Source organism: Salvelinus alpinus, chromosome 39, assembly GCF_045679555.1.
Source record: "Salvelinus alpinus chromosome 39, SLU_Salpinus.1, whole genome shotgun sequence".
Lineage (NCBI taxonomy): Eukaryota > Metazoa > Chordata > Actinopteri > Salmoniformes > Salmonidae > Salvelinus > Salvelinus alpinus.
This window is the reverse complement of record NC_092124.1, coordinates 6,769,298-6,794,759: the sequence shown is the minus strand read 5'-3', so window position 1 is coordinate 6,794,759 and position 25,462 is coordinate 6,769,298. Positions and strand designations below refer to the sequence as shown.

The following is a 25,462-nucleotide window of genomic DNA, read 5'->3' as shown; positions in this document are numbered from 1 at the left end:
TCAAAGTTCACGATTTATAATCTGCAGGTTGTGCTCGGGCATTTGAAATCAATCAAGTCAGGCTAGTTTTCTACTGCTCCTCCCAATGGCAGCCCCCATTGACAATGGGAGGATCAAATTATTGTGTTTACTGTATGTGTGTGTGAGAGAGGTGTGTTTGTGTTTCCAGGAGGTTGGGGTTGAAGAGGGGCCTTCAGATGGAGAAGGGACACGTGATAATCTTGTCTTCCAGCATGATGCTGGTTACCAGGAAGAAGATTTACAGTAAAAACATGAGGCCTCCCAGCACCTTGCTCATCTTGCAGGTGATGGAGATGATGACGAAGAGCAACATGAAGAGGAGCACGATGGCGCAGAACAGGCTGTTGCTGCTCACCTGCGCTGCCTTGAAGTCATTGACTAGGCCGTAGATGAGCCAAGGGAACGGCTGGCTGGAAGGGAAGACGGAGAAACAGAGGAATCACATGCACTGTCTAGAGTAGACTATATGGTGTGTAAGTGAAGTCTGCTTAGAAAGACAGAAACAGAGAGAGAGGCCAGGAGTTAGACTTGAAGGAGAGACGGGTGAGGCCCTGGAGGATGTAATACAATATATACTGCCTTCAGAAAATATTCACACCGCTTGACTTTTTCCACATTTTGTTGTGTTACAAGGTGTGATTAAAATTGATTGTCATTTTTTGTCAACGAATTACATAAAATAATCAGTTATGTTAAAGTGGACATTTTTTTGTAAAATAGTGTTTTATGAAAACACTATCTTGATTGCATAAGTATTCAGCCCCCTGAGTCAATAATACATGTTGTATTTTGTGAATGTTGTATTTTGTGAAGATTCTGTGAATCTTTCTAAGTAAGTCTCTTAAGAGCTTTGCAGATCTGAATTGTACAATATTTGTACTTTAATCTTTTTTTTAAATGTTCATGCTCTCAACTTGATTGTTGATCATTGCTAGATAGCCATTTTCATGTCTTGCCATAGATTTTCTAGATAATTTAAGTTAGCTTTAACTAGGCTACTCAGGAACATTCAATGTCATCTTGGTAATCAACTCCAGTGTATATTTGGCCTTGTGTTTTAGGTTATTCTTCTGCTGAAAGTTGAATTTGTCTCCCGGAAAGTAGAGAACCAGGTTTTCCTCTAGGATTTTGCCTGTGCTTAGCTATATTCTGTTTTCATTTTATCCCCCCAAAAACTCCCTAGTCCATGCCGATGACGAGCATACCCATAACATGATGCAGTCACCATCATGCTTGGAAATATGAAGAGTGGTACTCAGTGTTTTGGATTTGGCTGAACATAGCGCTTTGTATTTAGCACATAATGTTAATTGCCCACCCAAAACACTCTAGCTTTTCGTTTGTAATGAATTTGTAAATATTTCTTAAAACATAATTACACTTTGACATTATGGTGTATTGTTTGTAGGCCACTGACCTAAAATCTCAATATAATCTGTGTACCAGTCTCTGGTTTACCACTCACTAATCCATGCGGGGCCGGCTCTAGCCTTTTGGGGGTCCTAAATGAGATTTTGTTGGTGGCCCCCCACCTCGTGGCAAAACATTTTAGTAGTCCCCCCTCTTGACGGGTGAGAGAGAATGTACATTTCCTGCAATTCTATACATTTTGCAATGGGGTGGAGAGAAAATGGTGCAGCTTTATAAAAATGTATGCATATGATGCCATGCCACATGACAATTATTTTGTTTTCATTTATGAGTACATCATACAGCATTTCACAAACAAATTGCAAGCAAAATACAGTATGGAAGTAAACAACCAAGCCAACAAGAATCTCAAATCAATGTCCTACTACATAAAAAAAAAACATGAAGACAAAATTAAAAAGTGGTGAGAAAAACAATCAAAATCGCCTACAAATGAATGTCATATATACACTGCTCAAAAAAATTAAGGGAACACTAAAATAACACATCCTAGATCTGAATGAATGAAATATTCTTATTAAATACTTTTTTCTTTACATAGTTGAATGTGCTGACAACAAAATCACACAAATTATCAATGGAAATCAAATTTATCAACCCATGGAGGTCTGGATTTGGAGTCACACTCAAAATTAAAGTGGAAAACCACACTACAGGCTGATTCAACTTTGATGTAATGTCCTTAAAACAAGTCAAAATGAGGCTCAGTAGTGTGTGTGGCCTCCACGTGCCAGTATGACCTCCCTACAACGCCTGGGCATGCTCCTGATGAGGTGGCGGATGGTCTCCTGAGGGATCTCCTCCCAGACCTGGACTAAAGCATCCGCCAACTCCTGGACAGTCTGTGGTGCAACGTGGCGTTGGTGGATGGAGCGAGACATGATGTCCCAGATGTGCTCAATTGGATTCAGGTCTGGGGAACGGGTGGGCCAGTCCATAGCATCAATGCCTTCCTCTTGCAGGAACTGCTGACACATGAGGTCTAGCATTGTCTTGCATTAGGAGGAACCCAGGGCCAACCGCACCAGCATATGGTCTCACAAGGGGTCTGAGGATCTCATCTCGGTACCTAATGGCAGTCAGGCTACCTCTGGCGAGCACATGGAGGGCTGTGCGGCCCCCCAAAGAAATGCCACCCCACACCATGACTGACCCACCGCCAAACCGGTCATGCTGGAGGATGTTGCAGGCAGCAGAAGGTTCTCCACGGCGTCTCCAGACTCTGTCACGTCTGTCACATGTGCTCAGTGTGAACCTGCTTTCCTCTGTGAAGAGCACAGAGCGCCAGTGGCGAATTTGCCAATCTTGGTGTTCTCTGGCAAATGCCAAACGTCCTGCACGGTGTTGGGCTGTAAGCACAACCCCCACCTGTGGACGTCGGGCCCTCATACCACCCTCATGGAGTCTGTTTCTGACCGTTTGAGCAGACACATGCACATTTGTGGCCTGCTGGAGGTCATTTTGCAGGGCTCTGGCAGTGCTCCTCCTTGCACAAAGGCGGAGGTAGCGGTCCTGCTGCTGGGTTGTTGCCCTCCTACGGCCTCCTCCACGTCTCCTGATGTACTGGCCTGTCTCCTGGTAGCGCCTCCATGCTCTGGACACTACGCTGACAGACACAGCAAACCTTCTTGCCACAGCTCGCATTGATGTGCCATCCTGGATGAGCTGCACTACCTGAGCCACTTGTGTGGGTTGTAGACTCCGTCTCATGCTACCACTAGAGTGAAAGCACCGCCAGCATTCAAAAGTGACCAAAACGTCAGCCAGGAAGCATAGGAACTGAGAAGTGGTCTGTGGTCACCACCTGCAGAACCACTCCTTTATTGGGGGTGTCTTGCTAATTGCCTATAATTTCCACCTGTTGTCTATTCCATTTGCATGTGAAATTTATTGTCAATCAGTGTTGCTTCCTAAGTGGACAGTTTGATTTCACAGAAGTGTGATTGACTTGGAGTTACATTGTGTTGTTTAAGTGTTCCCTTTTTTTTTTTGAGCAGTGTATATTGCGTGCACAATTATTAGACAAATTGTTTTCCTCAGGATTCATTTTATTGTTGAACAAACACAATGCTCGCAGTCAATCAAATGTTATTGAACCTGAAACCTGAATGTTTAACAAAGGAAAAGTGAGTTGTCTTTCTCAGGGGAATATATGTGTGCAGAATTATTAGGCAACTAAATTACAAAAATAATTTCTCCCAACTTGTTTATTCTCTGTTTTTAGAGTAAGTGTAACATAAGTAACACAAAATGACAAATACAATTTTTGGCCTTTCAAAAATATTCTGTGACCAATATAGCCAGCCTCCTTTTCAATAACTGTCATGAGCGTTCCATCCATGGAGTCTGTCAGTTTCTTGATCTGTTCACGGTCAACTTTCACTGAAGCAGCAACCACAGCCTCCCAAATGCTGTTCAAAGAGGTATTGTTTTCCCTCACTGTAAATCTCACATTTGAGAAGGGCCCACAAGTTCTCAATCGGATTTAAGTCCGGTGAGGAAGGGGGCCAGGTCATTATTCGGGCATCTTTGAGGCCCTTGCTGGCTAGGCAAGCAGTGGGGTACTTGGATGCAGGTGATGGAGCATTGTCCTGCATAAAGATCACGGGCTTCTTGAATGCTGAGGACTTCTTCCTGTACCACTGCTTGAAGAAAGAATCTTCCAGAAACCGGCAGTAGGTTTGGGAGTTGAGTTTCAGTCCATCTTCAACCCAAAAAGGTCCAACTACCTCATCCTTAATGATAACAGCCCATACCAGTACCCCTCCACCTTGCTGGTGCCTGACTCGAAGTGGTGCCCTGTGTCCATTACTGATCCAGCCACGTGCCCATCCATCTGGTCCATCAACAGTCACTAATTTCATCTGTCCATAAAATCTGTCTTCAGGTATTCCTTTGCCCAATCTTGACGCTTCAACTTGTGAATCTTATTCAGTGGTGGTCGTGTTACAGCCTTCTTGACCTTGGCCATGTCGCTGAGCACCTTGTACTTCTGGACACTCCAGGTAGGTTGCAGTTCTGGAATATGGTGGCACTGGAGGAGAATGGGTTTCTGTTAGCTTGACGATTGATAAACTTGACGCTTGATAAACTCAGCAAAAAAAGAAATGTCCCTTTTTCAGGACCCTGTCTTTCAAAGATAATTCGTAACAATCCAAATGACTTCACATATCTTCATTGTAAAGGGTGCCTTAGGCATGCTGCAAGGAGGCACGAGGACTGCAGATGTGGCCAGGGCAATAAATTGCAATGTCCGTACTGTGAGACGCCTAAGACAGCGCTACAGGGAGACAGGACGGACAGCTGATCATCCTCGCAGTGGCAGACCACTTGTAATAACACTTCCACAGGATCGGTACATCCGAACATCACACCTGCGGGACAGGTACAGGATGGCAACAACAACTGCCTGAGTTACACCAGGAACCCACAATCCCTCCATCAGTGCTCAGACTGTCTGCAATAGGCTGAGAGGGGCTGGATTGAGGGCTTGTAGACCTGTTGTATGGCAGGTCCTCACCAGACATCACCGGCAACAACATCGCCTATGGACACAAACCCACCGTCGTTGGACCAGACAGGACTGGCAAAAAGTGCTCTTCACTGAAGAGTCGCGGTTTTGTCTCACCAGGGGTGATGGTCGGATTCGCGTTTTTCGTCAAAGGAATGAGCGTTACACCGAGGCCTGTACTCTGGAGCGGGATCGAGGTGGAGGGTCCGTCATGGTCTGGGGCGGTGTGTCACAGCATCATCGGACTGAGCTTGTTGTCATTGCAGGCAATCTCAATGCTGTGCGTTACAGGGAAGACATCCTCCTCCCTCATGTGGTACCCTTACTGCAGGCTCATCCTGACATGACCCTCCAGCATGACAATGCCACCAGCCATACTGCTCTTCTGTGCATGATTTCCTGCAAGACAGGAATGTCAGTGTTCTGCCATGGCCAGCGAAGAGCCCTGATCCCAATCCCATTGAGCACATCTGGGACCTGTTGGATCGGAGGGTGAGGGCTAGGGCCATTACCCCCAGAAATGTCCAGGAACTTGCAGGTGCCTTGGTGGAAGAGTGGGGTAACATCTCACAACAAGAACTGGCAAATCTGGTGCAGTCCATGAGGAGGAGATGCACTGCAGTACTTAATGCAGCTGGTGGCCACCCCTGATACTGAGTGTTTGTACAGGGACACATTATTCAATTTCTGTTAGTCACATGTCTGTGGAACATGTTCAGTTTGTCTCCGTTGTTGAATCTTGTTATGTTCATACAAATATTTACACATGTTAAGTTTGCTGAAAATAAACGCAGTTGACAGTGAGAGGACGTTCCTTTTTTTTGCTGAGTTTATAAGGTGTTATTCACTTTTGCCACATCCTCCTACACAAATATGATTAAATCCAATAAGCATTCAAGTTTATATGGTTTGGAGTTGTAAAACCAAAACTACCTCGATCTGACAACCTGTAAAAAAACACCTCAGCCTGAGCTAAGTGCCTGAAAGTGAGTAAATACTCCAGAGAAAGTATTGAGAATTGTCAATAAGCTTCAAGGTCATTTAGCCTAATCTTTAGCACAGGCATGAGTTTGGGTTTGTCTGATAGTCTAGAATAAAATAGCCTGAGTGCCAGTCTGTTTCTGCTCTCTAGTTAACTCTTTTTGGAATTGTAATGCCAAATATGTTTGGAGTGACAAGGAGCTGGCAAGCGAGCAAAAACAGACTGGCACTCAGGCTTCAAGAATGCAACTCTTTGTTTAGAACATATCTGAGCCAGATTAGAGTTAGAGCACATTCTAGAGTTTAGAATGCATGTCTGTGACTTTAGAGCAGATTCTAGAGTTTAGAATACATTCTAGAGTTTAGAATGCATGTCTGTGGATGCGGTCCTGTTCCATCTGAGACTTGGCCTTCTTCTTGAGCAGCAGGATGTGTTCAGAAAACTCCCTCACAGCCCCGAGGCCTGCAACATTGTGGCAGGAGTATTTAGCAGCATTGATTGCTACCACTGGGGCATCCCGGGGTACTGCACTCAGCCCAGCCAGGTTCAGACAGTCAACATCTGGTGCATCGTTACCTGTAGGAGGGATGGAATGAGTTGAGTTTGTTTATCTATTAAAGTGTCCATAAGGTGGTTCTGGAAGTATTCATAGGATGATTAGTATGTTGCAAAAACACATGATTTTTTTTTGCTAAAACACATGATTTAAGGAAATCATAGAAATATATTTTTTTTAATGAATAGTTTACAATTTTGGGTTTATCTTAAAAATGAATTGCTGAAATCATACACTGAACAAAAAATAAACGCAACATGCAGCAATTGAGGCTACAGTTCATATAAGGCAATCAGTCAATTGAAATAAAGACAGAGATTCGTCCGTGAAGGGCACGCTTCTCCAGCGTTCCAGTGGACATTGAAGGTGAGCATTTGCCCACTGAAGTCGGTTACGACGCCAAACCGCAGTCAGGTAAAGACCCTGGGGAGGACGACGAGCAAGCAGATAAGCTTCCATGAGACGGTTCCTGACAGTTTGTGCAAAAATTATTTGGTTGTGCAAACCCACAGTTTCATCAGCTGTCCGGGAGGCTGTTCTTAGATGATCCCGAAGGTGAAGAAGCTGGATGTGGAGGTCTTGGGCTGGCGTGGTTACACGTGGTCTGCAGTTGTGAGGACGGTTGGATGTGCTAGATGAGGCGGCTTATGGTAGAGAAATTAACATTCAATTCTCTGGCAACAGCTCTGGTGGACATTCCTGCAGTCAGCATGCCAATTGCACGCTCCCTCAACTTGAGAAAACTTGTTACAAAACGGCACATAGAGTGGCCTTTTATTATCCCCAGGACAAGGTGCACCTGTGTAACGATCATGCTGTTTAAATCAGGTTCTTGATATGCCACACATGTCAGGTGGATGGACTATATTGGCAAAGGAGAAATGCTCACTAACAGGGATGTAAACAAAACAAAAAACATTTTAGAGAAATAAACATTTTGTACGTATGGAAAATATCTGGGATCTTTTATTTCAGCTCATGTGTCATGGGACCAACACTTTACATGTTGCGTTCATATTTCTGTTCAGTATAGAAATTGATTCATTTTAAATTGAATCTCAATTTCTCCAGGACTTGACAGCTGACATCACCCTCCTCACATTGCCCATAAATATTAATTGACTGACAGTGACATGAACTCAGAACAATACCAGTAGTTTTCTGCAGTGGTAGCCTAACTTACATGCAGAAGGCAAATAGAGAGCCACTTTACAAATGATCACTAAACAAGTAAATGTAGTAGTAATATTATTATTAGTAGTGAGTAGTAAGTAGTAGTAGTCAGTTAAGAGAAAAGAATAGTGAGTTTACCCATATAGGCGACTTCCTTCCAGTCCAGATCCCTGTCGTCCATCGTGGCTTTGGCCTCACCCTGGATGTCCTTGCCCAGCTGTCTGACCTCGCAGCCTGTTCTCTGAGACAGCTTGTCAGCCAAGGCCTTGGTCAGGTCCTCACTGGACGAGATCAGGATCACCTGGAGGAGACAGCATAAAACACTTGATTTATTGTCTAAGTTCTCTATGCAAGCTCTGATTTGTGCTTTTTTTGGGGGGGGGGGGGGACTCATTTGGGGTCTCAACTTCCTGTTCAGAGTTAGAATAATAGAATACACAAGGTACAATTTCAAAATTTGGTTGTGCCTCAGCAGCCACTCAATTAGCCCAAGTCAGTAAATAAAAAAAGATTGTTAAGTTAGTCTAGCAGCCAGCTTTCTAAACTTGTGTTAAGCATGGACGAACTACCGACCGAGGTGGGCCGATGGATCATCAGTTATCATTAAAAAACAGCAAACATTTACCTCCACCCTATTGCAAAATGTGTAGAATTGAAGGAAATTTGCTGTAAAACTGAATTGTTTTATTATTGACCTCTGCCTGACCCAAGACTGCGTTTTGCCTGCCCCCTGTTCTAGTAATACACTTTTGTTACTTCGACACTATCTGCATCTGGGTCTTCTCCTGAAACGTGATACACATGACAGCTGGAGTAAATAGTAGCCTGTGTGTGTTTAATGGGTGGTGGTTTCAGTGATGAGCTGTGGCTTATCTAGATGTACCAGGGGCAGACAGTAACTTGGCTATTGTGCTGGATTCAGGTATCTAACAGAGGTTTATTTTTTTTATAGCATGGCTTTTAAATGAAATCAGATGTTTGTGACTTATATTTATCTAATATATACACAGTGCACAAAACGTTAAGAACAGACTTCCTAATATTGAGTTGCTAATATCAATTCATTGGGCATGGACCCTATAAGGTGTCGAATGCGTTCCACAGGGATGCTGGCCCATGTTGACTCCCACAGTTGTGTCAAGTTGGCTGGATGTCCTTTGGGTGGTGGACAATTCTTGATACACACAGGAAACTGTTGAGAGTGAAAAACCTAGCAGCGTTGCAGTTCTTGACATAAACCGGTGTGCCTGACTACCCCGTTCAAAGCCACTTCAATCTTTTGTCTTGCCCATTCACCCACTGAATGGCACACACACACACAATCCATGTCTCAATTGTCTCAAGGCTTAAAAATCCTTCTTTAACCTGTCTCCTCCCCTTCATCTACACTGAATGAAGTGCATTTAACAAGTGACATCAATAAGGGATCATATTTCACCCGGTGAGTTTGTCATGGAAAGAGCAGGTATTCTTAATGTTTTGTACACTAAGTGTATATATACCTTGTAAGAATTTGTATCTGTCGTGTGAATGTTGCCGTTTTTTATGTTTACTATATATCTTTATCTTATCTGACTTGCCACAACTAAAGTGTCTTCTGGAAAAATAAAGTAATTATATTCTAATACTATTTCAGAAGGTCCGGTCACAGAAATTTCCTAGATGGCAAAGGTTCGGATGGATATTGTCATTTATCAGCATATTAACAAACCTCTACCTCGCAACCCCAAACTGTTCGCACCCCTCTTGTTGGCAGAGAGAAATATGTGCAGTTTTGAAACTCTTTTCCCGCAATTCTACACATTTTCCATGTCTTATGTGTGTTCAGATCATACCATGAGTCAAATCCTAACAGAATGTCCCCCTCCCCCCAAATTGTATTTATATTCATATAATTATTATTTTAAAAACTCGGTCAGAACCCGCAATCCGTACTGACCCCGTTCTGGGTCCAGATCACAGTCCGTCTATTTTTGTATTTAACTAGGCAAGTCAGTTAAGAACAAATTCTAATTTACAATGATGACCGCGGAACAGTGGGTTAACTGCCTTGTTCAGGGACAGAACACCACATTTGTACCTTGTCAGCTCGGGGATTCGATCCAGCAACCTTTCGGTTAACCACTAGGCTACCTGCCGCCCCTGTTGAGTATGGATGACCTGTAACTTCACTATCAAAACAATGAATTGCCTCCTCTTCTTCATATGTAATTGGGAAATTTAAGATGACTAAAGTTCATCTTTAGTTTAGAGTGATCAACACAATGTTTAGCATATTTTGAGTTCCTGTAATACACATGATTTCCAGTGTTTGTGATACTCAAGGTGCAGGTTGATGGTCACTAGACTTGATACTGAATGTTATGGATTATTCTCCTATCTGTTGATAGTAGTTGACGCCAGACTGGAAGTACAAGGACACACTGATTATTCACTGTTGCATTGTATTGATGACAACCTGTGAACACTGTGATTCTGTAGCAGCTGACAGTTGCTGCCTTTTTGTTTTGTCTTCCTACAAGCCTCTCGGGCTGGTGTTTACAGAACATTTGGTGCTGTCTGATTAGGATAGAAAGGCCCCGTCTCCAAGAGGTCAGTTAGACATGTTCTCTGCTTCTGGGCTGCATGGTGTCTCCCTTTTGCAACTTGTAATAAAACCGATATATTTTTGATTGACTTTACCAACGCTGTCCTTTTTGTTCACCTGGAAATTCCTATTACAACATAGACAACACATGTATTTGTGGAAGCAGTAATCACATGATTGGGATTCTCTTTCAACTGTAAAAAATAAAGTAAAGCCTGTCTGTCACTATTTGCTGTTACCATATGTGATCTTTTAAATTCCAATGAATCTACGTCAATCTTCAATCATCAGTATTCGTCGCATTTATCTTTGTACTGTATCTCTTTTCCCTCTCTGGTGTATGTTCTATATGTTCTATATCTACAGTCTACGTACCTCCACCCCCTCTCTCTGCAGCATGCGGATACCCATGGTATCTCTGGTGTTGACAGAGATCATCTCCTCTCCAGAGACAGAGATGAGGACGCGGCCGTCCGTCAGACAGCCTGAGATGTTACACAGCAGCAGACGCACCACCTCAGGCTTGTCCAGGCCAAAGTAACCGAACCTGGAGAGGAACAGATCAAATACAATTGTATCAAATCTTATTTGTCACATGCTTCGTAAAACAACTGGTGTAGACTAAAGGTGAAACGCTTACTTACGGGCCAATCCCAACAATGCAGAGAGAGAGAAAAAAGTACAAATTAACTCAAGTAATACATACACAATGAGTACCAGTACCGAGTCATTGTGCAGGGATACGAGGTAGTTGAGGTAGATATGTACATATAGGTAGGGATAAAGTGACTAGGCAACGGGATAGATAAACAGTAACAGCAGCGTATGTGATGAGTCAAAAGACATTAGGGCAAAAACAGTCATCGCAGATATTCCAAGTAGCTATTGGTTTACTATTTAACTAACTATTTAGCAGTCTTACAGCTTGGGGGTCCTGTTGTTTCCAGACTTGGTGCATCGGTACCGCTTGCAGTGCGGTAGCAGAGAGAACAGTCTATGATTTAGGGCTGGAGTCTTTGACAATTTTTAGGGCCTTCTTCTGACCCCGACTGGTATAAAGGTCCTTAATGGCAGGGAGCTCGGACCTAGTGATGTACTGGGTCATACGCACTACCCTTCGTAGCGCCTTGCGGTCGAATGCCAAGCAGTTGTCATACCAGAACACACAGGGAAATACATTTGTATAACGACTCCTCTGTGTTACATCAATGTGTATTGTGTTGCCTCTTGAGGATCCACTCTTTTTTTCCAATTTTCGCCTAAAATGACATACCCAAATCTAACTGCCTGTAGCTCAGGCCCTGAAACAAGGATATGCATATTCTTGGTACCATTTTAAAGGAATGTAGGACAATATAACACAATAGATCTGGTAAAAAAAAACATAATCTTGAAATGCAAGAGAAAGGCCATAATGTATTATTCCAGCCCAGGTGCAATTTATGTTTTGGCCATTAGATGGCAGCAGTGTATGTGCAAAAATTTAAACTGATCAAATGAACCATTGTGTTTCTGTTCAAAATGTTGTATCATGACTGCCCAAATGTGCCTAATTTGTTTATTAATAACTTTTCATGTTCAAAATTGTGCACTCTCCTCAAACAATAACATGGTATTATTTCACTGTAATAGCTACATTAAATTGGACAGTGCAGTTGGATTAACAAGAATTTAAGCTTTCTGCCAATATCAGATATGTCTATGTCCTGGGAAATTTTCTTGTTACTTACAACCTTATGTTAATCGCATTAGCCTACGTTAGCTCAACCATCCCGTGGAAGGGACACCGATTAAGTTTGTTCAAGTAAACACAGAGAGTGAGAGAGAGAGAGAGAGAGAGAGAGAGAGAGAGAGAGAGAGAGAGAGAACGTGAAGCTCTGAGTCAGTGACTTCAGACTACCTCAGTACTCTCTGTTCTGCCACGGGCCAATCGATATCCACATCAATATCCACACTGTACTCTGGCAGCATCTCATAGTAAGCCCACTTTCCCCCCTGAGAAAGACAATGCAAGAGAAAGGTGATTTCAATTATCATTTGAAACAACGGCAGTTGACAATAGAATATCTAGAATTATAGATCAGTAAGTCGATTTCTCAGTGTGTCTTTTGTCTCTGGTCAAGCTCACATCCACTGAATGACTAAACATTATTGATCACCTGAGGAAAATAGGGTTCACCTCCAGCAGCAGACATACACATCAGGGCCAGTGTTCATAAAGTGTCTCAGGATAGGAGTGCTGATCTAGAATCAGGTCCTCCCTGCCCATACAATCTTATTAATAATGATAGAAAAGGAAAAACTGATCCTAGACCAACACTCCTATCCTGAAACACTTTGTGAGTATGAGCCCCGATGGGGTATAGTGCCAGTTACCTGCAGGCCTTCCTCTATTGTCGCTCTGGTATGAATGTAGAAAGATCCGTTCTCACACAGCTCTCCATCCCAGTCCTGTCTCCGGGGCCTGTTAGACGGGTCAAGGTTCAGTGGCTTGGTGGCTACACTACCTGAAGAGGAGAGAGCAAAATAATCAATATTAGTCAATAGGTTCTAACTAGGGTTAATACTATCATTAAGCTCGAGGCCCTGGGTCTGAATCCTGCCCTGTGCAACTGGGTCCTGGACTTCCTGACTGGCCGTCCCCAGGTGGTGAAGGTAGGAAACAACACCTCCACTTCGCTGATCCTCAACACAGGGGCCCCACAGGGGTGCGTAATTATCCCCCTCCTTTACTCCTGTTCACCCATTACTGCGTGGCCATACACGCCTCTAACTCAATCATCACGTTTGCAGACGACACAACAGTAGTAGGCCTGATTACCAACAATGACGAGACAGCCTACAGGGAGGAGGTGAGGGCCCTGGCGGAGTGGTGCCGGGAAAATAACTTCTCACTCAATGTCAACAAAACGAAGAAGCTGATCGTGGACTTCAGGAGACAACAAAGAGAGCACACCCCTATTCACATCGACGGGACAGCAGTGGAGAAGGTGAAAAGCTTCAAGTTTCTCGGCGTACACATCACTGACAATCTGAAATGGTCCACCAACACAGACAGTGTGGTGAAGAAGGCGCAACAGCGCCTCTTCGACCTCAGGAGGCTGAAGAAATTCGGCTTGGCCCTTAAGACCCTCACAAACGTTTACAGATGTATAATTGAGAGCATCCTGTCGGGCTGTATCACAGCCTGGTAAGGCAACTGCACTGCCCACAACCGCAGGGCTCTCCAGAGGGTGGTGCGGTCTGCCCAACGCATTACCGGGGGCACACTGCCTGCCCTCCAGGACCACTACAGCACCCGATGTCACAGGAAGGCCAAAAAGATCATCAAGAAGAACAACCACCCGAGCCACTGCCTGTTCACCCCACTATCATCCAAGAAGGCGAGGTCAGTACAGGTGCATCAAAGTTGGGACCGAGAGACTGAAAAACAGCTTTTAACTCAAGGCCATCAGACTGTTAAATAGCCATCACTAGCCGGCTACCACCCAGTTACTCAACCCTGCACCTTAGAGGCTGCTGCCCTATGTACATAGACATGGAATCACTGGTCACTTTAAATGGAACACTAGTTACTTTAATAATGTTTACATACTGTTTTACTCATTTCATATGTATATACTGTACTCTACTGTATTTTAGTGAATACCACTCAGCCATTGCTCGCCCTAATATTTATATATTTCTGAATTCCATTCTTTTACTTTTAGATTTGTGTGTATTGTTGTGAATTGTTAGATACTACTTCACTTTTGGAGTTTGGAACACATGCATTTTGCTTGCTACATCTGCATTTTGGGACTAGGACCCTTTTTTTTCGCAATTTCTGCCTGAATGACGTGCCCAAAGTAAACTGCCTGTTGCTCAGGCCCTGAAGCCAGGATATGCATATAACTGGTACCATTGTAAAGAAAACACTTAGAAGTTTGTATAAATGTTAAAATAATGTAGGATAATATAACACAATAGATATGGTAGGAGAAAAACAAAAAACAACCAGAATCTAACCCTAACGCTATCCCTAACCCTTAGAATGGCAATATTAGGTCATCATTCCTATGGCTTCCACAGGGTGTCAGCAATCTATGTTCAAGGTTTCAGGCTAGTAACTTAAAAAATGATTAAGAAATATCAGTTTTAGTACAGGGACACAGTCTTGGAAATTCGTGTTTGCGCATGCCATGAAGACAGGACGCACCTGCTAAAATCAGTTTCCTATTGAACATACTTCTTTCCGTAAGAAATATTATAGTTTGATTACATTTTAGGGTATCTGAGGAGAAAATATAAACGTATTTTGACTTGTTGAAACAAAGTTTAGGGGTAGATTTTCGGATTCCTTTCTCTACATGTTGAACGAGTGGATTACTCAAATCGATGGCGCCAACTAATCTGACTTTTTGGGATATAAAGAAGGATTTTATCTAACAAAATGACACTACATGTTATAGCTGGGACCCTTTGGATGACAAATTAGAGGAAGATTTTCAAAAAGTAAGTGAATATTTAATCGCTATTTGTGAATTTATGAAACCTGTGCCTGTGGAAAAAATATTTTGATTTGGGGCGACGTCCTCAAACAATCGCATGGCATGTTTTCGCTGTAATAGCTACTGTAAATTGGACAGTGCAGTTAGATTAACAATAATTGAAGCTTTCTACCAATATAGGACACTTATATGTACCTAAATATTTAACTTCTTAGGGCTGCAATCCCGTTAATGGGATCGATATAACAACAGCCAGTGAAAGTGCAGGGCTCCAAATTCAAACAACAGAATTCTCATAATTAGAATTCCTAAAACATACAAGTATCTTATACCATTTTAAAGGTAATCTTGTTGTTAATTCCACCACAGTGTCCGATTTCAAAAAGGCTTTACAGCGAAAGCACCACAAACGATTATGTTAGGTCACCGCCAAATCACAGAAAAAAACAGCAATTTTTCCAGCCAAAGAGAGGAGTCACAAAAAGCAGAAATAGAGATAAAATTAATCACTAACCTCTGATGATCTTCATCAGATGACAATCATAGGACATCATGTTACACAATACATGTATGTTTTGTTCGGTAAAGTTCATATTTATATAAAAAAATCTCAGTATACTTTGGCGCGTTATGTTCAGTAGTTCTAAAAACATCCGATGATTTTGCAGAGAGCCACATCAATTTACAGAAATACTCATTATAAACATTGATCAAAGATCAAGTGTTATACATGGAATTTTAGATCCACTTCTCCTTAATGCAACCGCTGTGTCAGATTTCAAAAAAGCTTTACGGAAAAAGCAAACCATGCAATAATCTGAGGTCGGCGCTCAGAGCCCAATCAAGCCATACAGGTACCCGCCATATTGTGCAGTCAACAGAAGTCAGAAATAACATTATAAATATTCACTTACCTTTGATGATCTTCATCAGAATGCATTCCCAGGAATCCCAGTTCCACAATAAATGTTTGATTTGTTCGGTAATGTCCATCATTTATGTCCAAATAGCTGCTTTTGTTAGCACGTTTGGTAAACAAATCCAAAGTCACGAAGCGCGTTCACTAAAAGCAGACGAAATGTCAAAAAGTTCCGTAACAGTCAGTAGAAACATGTCAAACGATGTATTGAATCAATCTTTAGGATGTTTTTAACATAAATCTTCAATAATGTTCCAACCGGAGAATTCCTTTGACTTCAGAAATGCGATAGAACAGAGCTCGCTCTCACATGAACGCGCATGGTCAGCACACGTTCAGGTCATGGTAGACCTTACTCAATCCCCTCTCATTCGGCCCCACTTCACAGTAGAAGCATCAGACAAGGTTCTAAAGACTGTTGACATCTAGTGGAAACCTTAGGAAGTGCAAAATGACCCATATCCCACTGTGTATTCGATAGGCGATGAGTTGAAAACCTACAAACCTCAGATTTCCCACTTCCTGGTTGGATTTTTTCTCAGGTTTCTTCCTGCCATATGAGTTCTGTTATACTCACAGACATCATTCAAACAGTTTAAGAAACTTCAGAGTGTTCTCTATCCAAATAGACTAATAATATGCATATATTAGCAACTGGGACTGAGGAGCAGGCAGTTTACTCTGGGCACCTCTGGGCACCTTTTCATCCAAGCTACTCAATACTGCCCCTGCAGCCATAAGAAGTTTAATATCCATAATTGTTATAATTATTTATTTGAATTGCGCGCCCCCCAGTTTCACCGGAAGTTGTCCCGCTAGCGGGACGCCTAGCCCTAAAAGGTTTAACGTCTACTAACTAAATATGTGTGTGACCAATAACATTTGATTTGATTAGAATTTCCTGGTCCAGAGAAAAAAAACATACTTGTCTAATCACCCCTCATCTCTCTATTGTGATACACAGTGATTGGTGGTGGATGGGATGATGTATTGTGCATGTATTGTGCTTGTGAAAGGCACTATATAAACAATTCATTATCATTGAGAATTAGCATCTTACAACAAGCTATATTGGGTAGGTATTTTCAAATACAACATATCTAGGTCACTCAAGTTTTTCCTGGCTATGTTGATGTGGCCAGGGCAAACTTCTGACACAATTTATTAAGTAAGGGACAGTTTTTCCTCAGGCACAGATTACGCCTAATCTTAGACTACAAAGAATTTAATGGAGAGTCTCCATTTACCTTTTTTAAAATCCAGGACTAGGGTTAATCTGTGTCCGGGAAAACATACCTACGTATAAGGCCCTAAACATAACACAAGGCTATCCTGGAAGTCCCGAAACATAGCACAAGGCTATCCCGGAAGTCCCTAAACATAGCATAAGTCTATCCCGGAAGTCCCGAAACATAACACAAGGCTATCCTGGAAGTCCCTAAACATAGCACAAGTCTATCCCGGAAGTCCCGAAACATAGCACAAGGCTATCCTGGAAGTCCCTAAACATAGCACAAGTCTATCCCGGAAAGCCCTAAACATAACACATGGCTATCCCATACCTCCTTTCTTGACCTCCTGCCAGCGGAAGTGGTGTTGTCGGGCCACGGCGAAGACAGACGTGAAGCCCTGATTGGTGATCAACTCCAGGGCCTCCTTCAGGTGGAAGGGGTGCAAGCAGGGAGACGTAGCCTGGATGTGACAGATCACATTCACCTCTGGAGGAAGTCAACACAACACAGCAGATATTGGATTTATCCATTATTTCATCAGATAGTCATATCATATGAGATATGAATAAACCTATATGGTCACTGTTGACAATTGTAGCTACGGAGTGAGTCCCACATTATTTGGATAAACTCCTATTCATGGGTTGTCTATAGTCACTCTCACACTATCAATAAGCTATCAACTGAAACTCTGTTTATACTTGATATGCAACAATTTACTGGGATTGGGATTATGTTTAGATTCGAAATTGAACTAAAATACAACACATTTTCATTGATGACAGTCGTGCTGGTTTTGTTTCTACCTAGCTAGACAAGAACGGTCACTGATTGGCTGGAGAGTGAAGAGTCAGACAGTACATCTGGTTTCCCAGCAAGTGGTTCTCAGGCTCTGATTAAAAGGCAGGAATGAAAACCTGCAGCAGACACTACGGCCCTGGAGGTCGTATGTAATCAAGTGTCTCAGAGGAGGACTACAGATTTACAATCAGTTTTGCCTCAAAGAACACAATGCATAAGACTACATGGGCAGGGAGGGCCTGATCCTAGATCAGTATTCTTGCTCTGAGATGCTTGATACATATCTCCCCAGAGCCGTAGTCTAGCTAATATGTTCTTCTGCATATTTTCCATTAATGGCTAGCATCTATAACAAAGCGCTGCCTACGAGTCCTAACAAAGACAGTGAAGCATCAAAGAGGGTGTGGTTTTGTCACAATAAATCATAACAAACGTTGATACTTCCCTGTTGCTATGCCATTGAGTAAATCACAATTGTATTATCTTGATTCCTCACACTTCCCTCCTTGTCTCCTTTTCACAGCACATTGGAGCAGAAAATTTGGTAGTTCCTCCACTCAAATCTCCTCCTCTAATGCATTTCGAGGAGGCAAGGAGTGAGGACATGAGGAATCAAGGAAATTACAATTGAGATTCACCCCTTACCTGGGTTTAATCGGGCAAATTCCTGGATAGTGTCGAGAGAGCTGGAAGAGTCTTTGGACACCTCTGGGCTCCTGCGGTGAACCTGAGCTCCCCATGCCTTGGCCACCTTCTCAATGTCATCATGATCAGTTGATACCCACACACTGGTGGGAGAAAGAACTGAAGAAGTTGATTCCTCAGGCTTTGCAACAAGTAGGCAGTGGTGGAAAAAGTACCCAAATTGTCATCCTTGAGTAAAAGTAAAGATGCCTTTATAGAAAATGACTCAAGTAAAAGTGACCAAATAAAATACCACTTGAGTAAAAGACTAAGAAGTATTTGGTTTTAAATATACTTAAGTATCAAAAGTATAAATAATTTCAAATTCCTTGTATTAAGCAAACCAGATGGCATGATTTAAAACATTTTTTTTAAATGTTATGGATAGACAGGGGCACACTCCAACACAGACATGACTTAGAAATTAAGCATTTGTGTTTAGTGAGTCTGCCAGATCAGAGGCAGTTGGGATGACCAAGGATGCTCTCTTTATAAGTGTGTGAATTGGACCATTTGCATGTCCTTGTAAGCATTCAACGTGTAACGAGTACTTTTGGGTGTCAGAGAAAATTGATGGAGTAAAAAGTAAATTATTTTCCTTTGGAATGTAGTGCAGTAAAAGTACTCAAACATATAAATAGTCAAGTAAAGTACAGATACCACAAAAAACGACGTAAGTAGTACTGCAAACTATTTTTACTTAAGTACACCACTGCAAGTAGTCTACATCAATGCAATCCAGTCTTGCGTAGCCAAGACAGAGACAACAAATGTTCAAACATCCTCTTGACAAACTATTTCAATACGAATTTGACATGGGTTTATATTCACACACAAACAATTAATAATGTACCGATATGACTAGACGCATCAATCATCATAGACAACATAGACTTTATCACTAGGATGAACAATATTATCCGTGCACGCAAAACAAGAATGTCACATGCATTTGGTGCAGCTAATTATTATTAACAGCCTCAGAGCAAATCCATATACTGTAGCTACATTGGAAAGTAATTTGTAGATTGAACTGAATCACCTGTCAAACTGTTTGGAATCCACGGCAGCTCTCAGAACCCATCCGATGAGTGGGACACCGGCCAGAACTTTTATATTCTTCAGGGGGATCCCCTTACTGCCTCCCCTAGCTAGGATCAGAGCTGCAATGTGTATCTTCTCGCCGCTGTCTTTGAAAATCTTTGTTTTCCCGTCTATCACATCTTCAAATCCAGATAGCGTACGTTTTCTTGCAGCAGCCATTTGCCTGTGTTGATGAAGTCTATATTGGTCTGCTAATACAGGACTAGTAAAAGACTAGCGCACTACTTTTGTGAAACAATTTAAACTAAATGTATTGGATTGTTAACCAGCATTTGTAACGTGAGTCTGATCATTATTTGTACAGAACTGTTCATCTGATAATACTCTGTGGAATATAAAAATACTTGCTTGATATACAGTACCAGTCAAAAGTTTGGACACGCCTACTCATTCAAGGGTTTTTCTTTATTTTACTATTTTGCAGGGTTGGGGAGTAACGGATTACGTGGAAGGGATTACCAAAAACGGTAACTGTAATCTGTTACATTACCAGCAAAAGTATTGTAATCAGATTACCGATACTTTTGAAAAACTAGATGATTACTTCGATGATTAGTTTTAAATTCAGAAAGGTTTGCGGAAAAAAATATTTGACACATCTGTTTTCTCAATGACTTTCAAATCAGCATTGAAAAAAGGCGCACATTTAAATTTGTTCCACCTGAGTGAGTCTGACCAAAAATCAGAGACCACTATGATGACACACCAAATATGATGGATCGCGGGAAAATAGCAGGAATAGGTTTTTGTAGGCTACAATCCAATATAGATGACAGTAGTGGTGTAGTCTACGGCGATACGGATATCACATATTATTGATATCTACATAGCGCATTGATGTGAATCACACTGCTGCTCTCTCATTAAACTATTTGCGTTTACGGTCATTAAGCTATTTGCGTTTACGGATTGTGGTTGTTGTTGATGTGTAATGCCCGGGGTGTAGTGGAGGAAGGAGTCAGACGCAGGAGACAGAGAGTTCAGAGTAGCGTTCTAATTTAATTCCACAAACAGGTGAACACGACGCCACTCTAAGTGTAATGCTCCACCACATAAACGAGAACACGAAATACCAAGAGACAACGTACACGAACCGTGACACACAAGCATGTACAACCTGTACACAAAACAATCCCGCACACCCAGCAATAAAGCCCCATTAATCACCCTAACCACAAACAGGTGTAACCACTAAACAAAAAAGGAGGAGGAGGAAAAGTCAGTAGCAGCTAGTAGGCCGGTGACGACGACCGCCGAGCGCCACCCGAACAGGAAGGGGAGCCACCTTCGGTAGGAGTCGTTACAGGATGGCTGTTCACAAATCTAAATGTGTATTTGAACCCAATAATGGTTCAATTCTATAAGTTTAAGCTGCCTATCAATCATTGTTTTTGAAACCAGTGGACAGCCAGAGAAAAATGCACTCTTGTAAAAGCTGTTTAGTGCGGATCCAAGCCTATGGAATAAAAGTGGAGCTTTTATTGCTCAATTTAATTCATGCTGACAAAAAAAAACTTGCACACTTTTGATAGACTTAAAGCGGAAATCTGTAGTTGCTACATCTATTTTTGGATTTATAAATTATATATACATTACCAGTCAAAAGTTTGCACACGCAAGTCAGTTAAGAACAAATTCTTATTTACAACGACGGCCTACCCCGGCCAAGCCCAAACGAGGCTGGGCCAATTGTGCACCGCCGTATGGGACTCCCAATCACGGCCTTGTGATACAGTCTCGAATCGAACCAGGGTCTGTAGTGACGCCTCTAGCACTGAGATGCAGAGTCTTACAGGAGCCCTCAAAACTATGAAATAACACATAAGGAATCATGTAGTAACCAAAAAAGTGTTAAACAAATACAAATATATTTTAGATTTTAGATTCTTCAAAGTAGCCACCCTTTGCCTTGATGACAGCTTTGCACACTCTTGGCAAAGCATGCCATTCCATGAGCGTATAATTTTTTTTTCAACTCGAATCAATGAACCCAATCAGTCCTCCATGACAACAAAATCAAACAACAGAATAGGGCTGGCTAATAAGTCCTTAGTTTTGGGGGTCATGCTCAGGAAAAACAAATTGGCTAATCTATACTTCCATATTTCCAAGGGCTATAACATTTGTTGGAATGACTGGAATTCTGATAAACTTCGGTTTTTAAAGTAAAGACATCATTTACTCGTATTTTTATATGTAGTAGAAAGCGATGGGTTAGAAGAAGCCTACATGACCAACCCATAAAGTAAAATGTAACATCCATATATGGCCAGCTATGTAAACTTTAACAATGATTTATCCTGCAATAGATGTCGTTCAATTGGTAACATACATGTTTGTCTTCTTCTAATGCCTCTTAAGGGGAAAGTCATCTAAAGGTAACGGAATGTAATCAGTAAACCAAAAGTTACGTTACTGATTAAATTTTGGACAGGTAACTTGTAACTGTAACGGATTAAAATGAGAAAGTAACCTACCCGACACTGCTATTTTCTACATTGTAGAATAATAGTGAAGACATCAAAACTATGAAATAACACATATGGAATCATGTAGTAACCAAAAAAGTGTTAAACAAATCTAAATAGATTTTAGATTTTAGATTCTTTAAAGTAACCACCCTTTGCCTTGATGACAGCTTCGCACACTCTTGCCAGTCTCTCAACCAGCTTCACCTAGAATGATTTTCCAACAGCCTTGAAGGAGTTCCCACATATGCTCAGCACTTGCTGGCTGATTTTCCTTTACTCTGCGGTCCAACTCATCCCAAACCATCTCAATTGGGTTGTGGTCGGGTGATTGTGTAGGCCAGGTCTTCTGATGCAGCACTCCATCACTCTCCTCCTTGTTCAAATAGCCCTTACACATCCTTGAGGTGTGTTGGATCATTGTTCTGTTGAAAAACAAATGATAGACCCACTAAGCTCAAACCAGATGGGATGGCGTTATTGCTGCAGAATGCTGTGGGTAGCCATGCTGGTTAAGTCTGTCTTGAATTCTAAATAAATCACAGACAGGGTCACCAGCAAAGCACCCCCACACCTCCTCCCCCATGCTTCATGATGGGAACCACACATGCAGAGATCATCCGCGTCTCACAAAGACACGGCTGTTGGAACCAAAAATCTCAAATTTGAGCTCATTAGAACGAAGAACAGATTTGCACCGGTCTAATGTCCATTGCTCATGTTTCTTGGCCCAAGCAAGTCTCTTCTTATGGTATCCTTTAGTATTGGTTTCTTTGCAGCAATTTGACCATGAAGGCCTGATTCACGCAGTCTCCTCTGAACAGTTGATGTTGAGATGTGTCTGTTACTTGAATTCTGTGAAGCATTTATTTGGGCTGCAATTTCTGAGGCTGGTAACTAATGAACTTATCTTCTGCAGCAGAGGTAACTCTGAGTCTTCCTTTCCTGTGGCGGTCCTCATGAGAGCCAGTTTCATCACAGCGCTTGATGGTTTTTGCGACTGCAAATTAAGAAACTTTCAAAGTTCTTGAAATGTTCCTATTTGACTGACCTTCATGTCTTAAAGTAATGATGGACTGTCATTTCTTTTTGCTTATTTGAGCTGTTCTTGCCATAATATGGACTTGGTCTTTTACCAAATAGGGCTATCTTCTGTATACCCCCCTGCATTGTCACAACACAACTGATTGGTTAAAACGCATTAAGAAGGAAAGAAATTCCACAAATGAACTTTTAACAAGGCACACCTATTCATTGAAATGCATTCCAGGTGACTACCTCATGAATCTGGTTGAGAGAATGCCAAGAGTGTGCAAAGCTGTCATCAAGGCGCAAAGGGTGGTTACTTTGAAAAATCTCAAATATATTTAGATTTGTTGAAAAAAATTGGTTACTACATGATTCCATATGTGTTATTTCATAGTTTTGATGTCTTCACTATTATTCTACAATGTAGAAAATAGTAAAAAATAAAGAAAAACCCTTGAATGAGTAGGTGTGTCCAAACTTTTGCAAATGCAACTTACACTATATATATATAAAAGTATGTGGACACCCTTTCAAATTAGTGTATTAAGTTATTTCAGTCACACCCGTTGCTGACAGGTGTATAAAATCGAGCACACAGCCATGCAATCTCCATAGACAAACATTGTCAGTAGAATGGCCTTACTGGAGAGCTCAGTGACTTTCAATGTGGCACAGTCGGATGATGCCGCCTTTCCAACTAGTCAGTTTGTCAAATGTCTGCCCTGCTAGAGCTGCCCCTGTAAGTGCTGTTATTGTGAAGTGGAAACATCTAGGAGCAACAACAGCTCTGCCGCTAAATGATAGAATGGGACCGCCGAGTGCTGAAGCTCGTAGCACGTAAAAATCGTCTGTCCTCAGTTGCAACACTCACTACCGACTTCCAAACTACCTCTGGAATCAACTTCAGCACAATAACTGTTCGTCAGGAGCTTCATGAAATGGGTTTCCATTGCCGAACAGCCACAAACAAGCCTAAGATCACAATGCGCAATGCCAAGCGTCGGCTAGAGTGGTGTAAAGCTCGCCGCCGTTAGACTATGGAGTAGTGGAAACGCATTCTTTGGAGTGATGAATCACAATTCACCATCTGGCAGTCCTGATGGACAAATTTGGGTTTGGGGTATGTCTTCCCCAATGCATAGTGCCAACTGTAAAGTTTGGTGGTGGTGGAATAATGGTCTGGGGCTATTTTTCATAGTTCGGGCTAGGCCCTTTAGTTCCATTGAAGGGAAATCTTAACACTACAGCATACAATTGCATTCTAGACTGTGCTTCCAACTTTGTGGCAACAGTTTGGGGAAGGCCCTTTCCGGTTTCAGCATGACAATGCTCCCGTGCACAAAGCGAGGCCCTTACAGGTAAAGTTTGTTGAGATTGGTGTGGAAGAACTTGATTGGCCTGCACAGAGCCCTGACCTCAACACCACTGAACACCTTTGGGATGAATTGGAACGCTGACTGTGAGCCAGGCCTAATCGGCCAACATCACCAATGCTCTTGTGGCTGAATGGAAGCAAGTCCCCGCATCAATGTTCCAACATCTAGTGGAAAGCCTACCCAGAAGAGTGGAGGCTGTTATATCAGAAAAGGGGGGACCAACTGCATATTAATGCCCATGATTTTGGAATGAGATGTTCGACAAGCAGGTGTCCATATACTTTTGGTCATGTAGTGTATTTCTGTGACAACTGAAATTATCTATTCCTTCCTTCTCAGTAGACGCTCTTATAATTTACAGTAGTGAGTGCATACATTTTTATACTGGTCCAACGTGGGAATCAAACCCACAACACTATTATTGCAAGTGCCATGCTCTACCAACCCGAGCCACATCATATCATCACAAACCACTTGATGTCTCAATATACTAAATTACTGTATTGTGCATTGTTTTTCTTCATGGTGATGGTAAGTGTACAGGTACAAGCTCCCCTGAATGAGATGTAAATAATGCTAATTTAACCCTTCTTGTATTTCTTTAAAATGCAGTTGTAACGGATGTGAAATGGCTAGCTAGTTAGCGGGTACGCGCTAGTAGCGTTTCAATCAGTTACATCACTTGCTCTGAAACCTAGAAGTAGTGTTGCTCCTTGCTCTGCAAGGGCCGCGGCTTTTGTGGAGCGATGGGTAACGACGCTTCGTGGGTGACCGTTGTTGATGTGTGCAGAGGGTCCCTGGTTCGCGCCCGTGTCGGGGTGAGGGGACGGTTTGAAGTTATACTGTTACATTGATGCTGTTGACCCGGATCACTGGTTGCTGCGGAAAAGGAGGAGGTTGAAAGGGGGGTGAGTGTAACGGATGTGAAATGGCTAGCTAGTTAGCGGGTACGCGCTAGTAGCGTTTCAATCAGTTACATCACTTGCTCTGAAACCTAGAAGTAGTGTTGCTCCTTGCTCTGCAAGGGCCGCGGCTTTTGTGGAGCGATGGGTAACGACGCTTCGTGGGTGACTGTTGTTGATGTGTGCAGAGGGTCCC

The 25,462-nt window shown here is 42.2% G+C and overlaps 1 protein-coding gene across 1 annotated transcript; it reads right to left on the bottom strand.

Moving 5' to 3' along the window:
• Positions 1 to 1,702: 1,702 nt before the first annotated feature.
• On the bottom strand, positions 1,703 to 19,812 carry LOC139566633 (N-acylneuraminate cytidylyltransferase-like). Its single transcript, XM_071387870.1, has 8 exons — positions 19,430 to 19,812; positions 18,349 to 18,491; positions 17,233 to 17,388; positions 12,638 to 12,768; positions 12,162 to 12,256; positions 10,637 to 10,808; positions 7,813 to 7,975; positions 1,703 to 6,521 (listed from the first exon to the last, which is right to left on the bottom strand). The coding sequence occupies exons 1-8, from the start codon at positions 19,648 to 19,650 to the stop codon at positions 6,307 to 6,309; spliced, it is 1,296 nt and encodes a 431-aa protein (XP_071243971.1). The 5' UTR covers positions 19,651 to 19,812; the 3' UTR covers positions 1,703 to 6,306.
• Between the last annotated feature and the right edge of the window lie 5,650 nt (positions 19,813 to 25,462).

Coding starts and splice junctions, on each gene's coding strand:
- LOC139566633 (XM_071387870.1), bottom strand. CDS start 19,650: ATGGCTGCTGCAAGAAAACGTACGCTATCTGGATTTGAAGATGTGATA. Junction 12,769..17,232: donor GCAGGAGGTCAAGAAAGGAG/GTATGGGATAGC, acceptor TCTCCTCTTCAG/GTAGTGTAGCCACCAAGCCA. Junction 10,809..12,161: donor GCAGAACAGAGAGTACTGAG/GTAGTCTGAAGT, acceptor GTTCCTCTCCAG/GTTCGGTTACTTTGGCCTGG.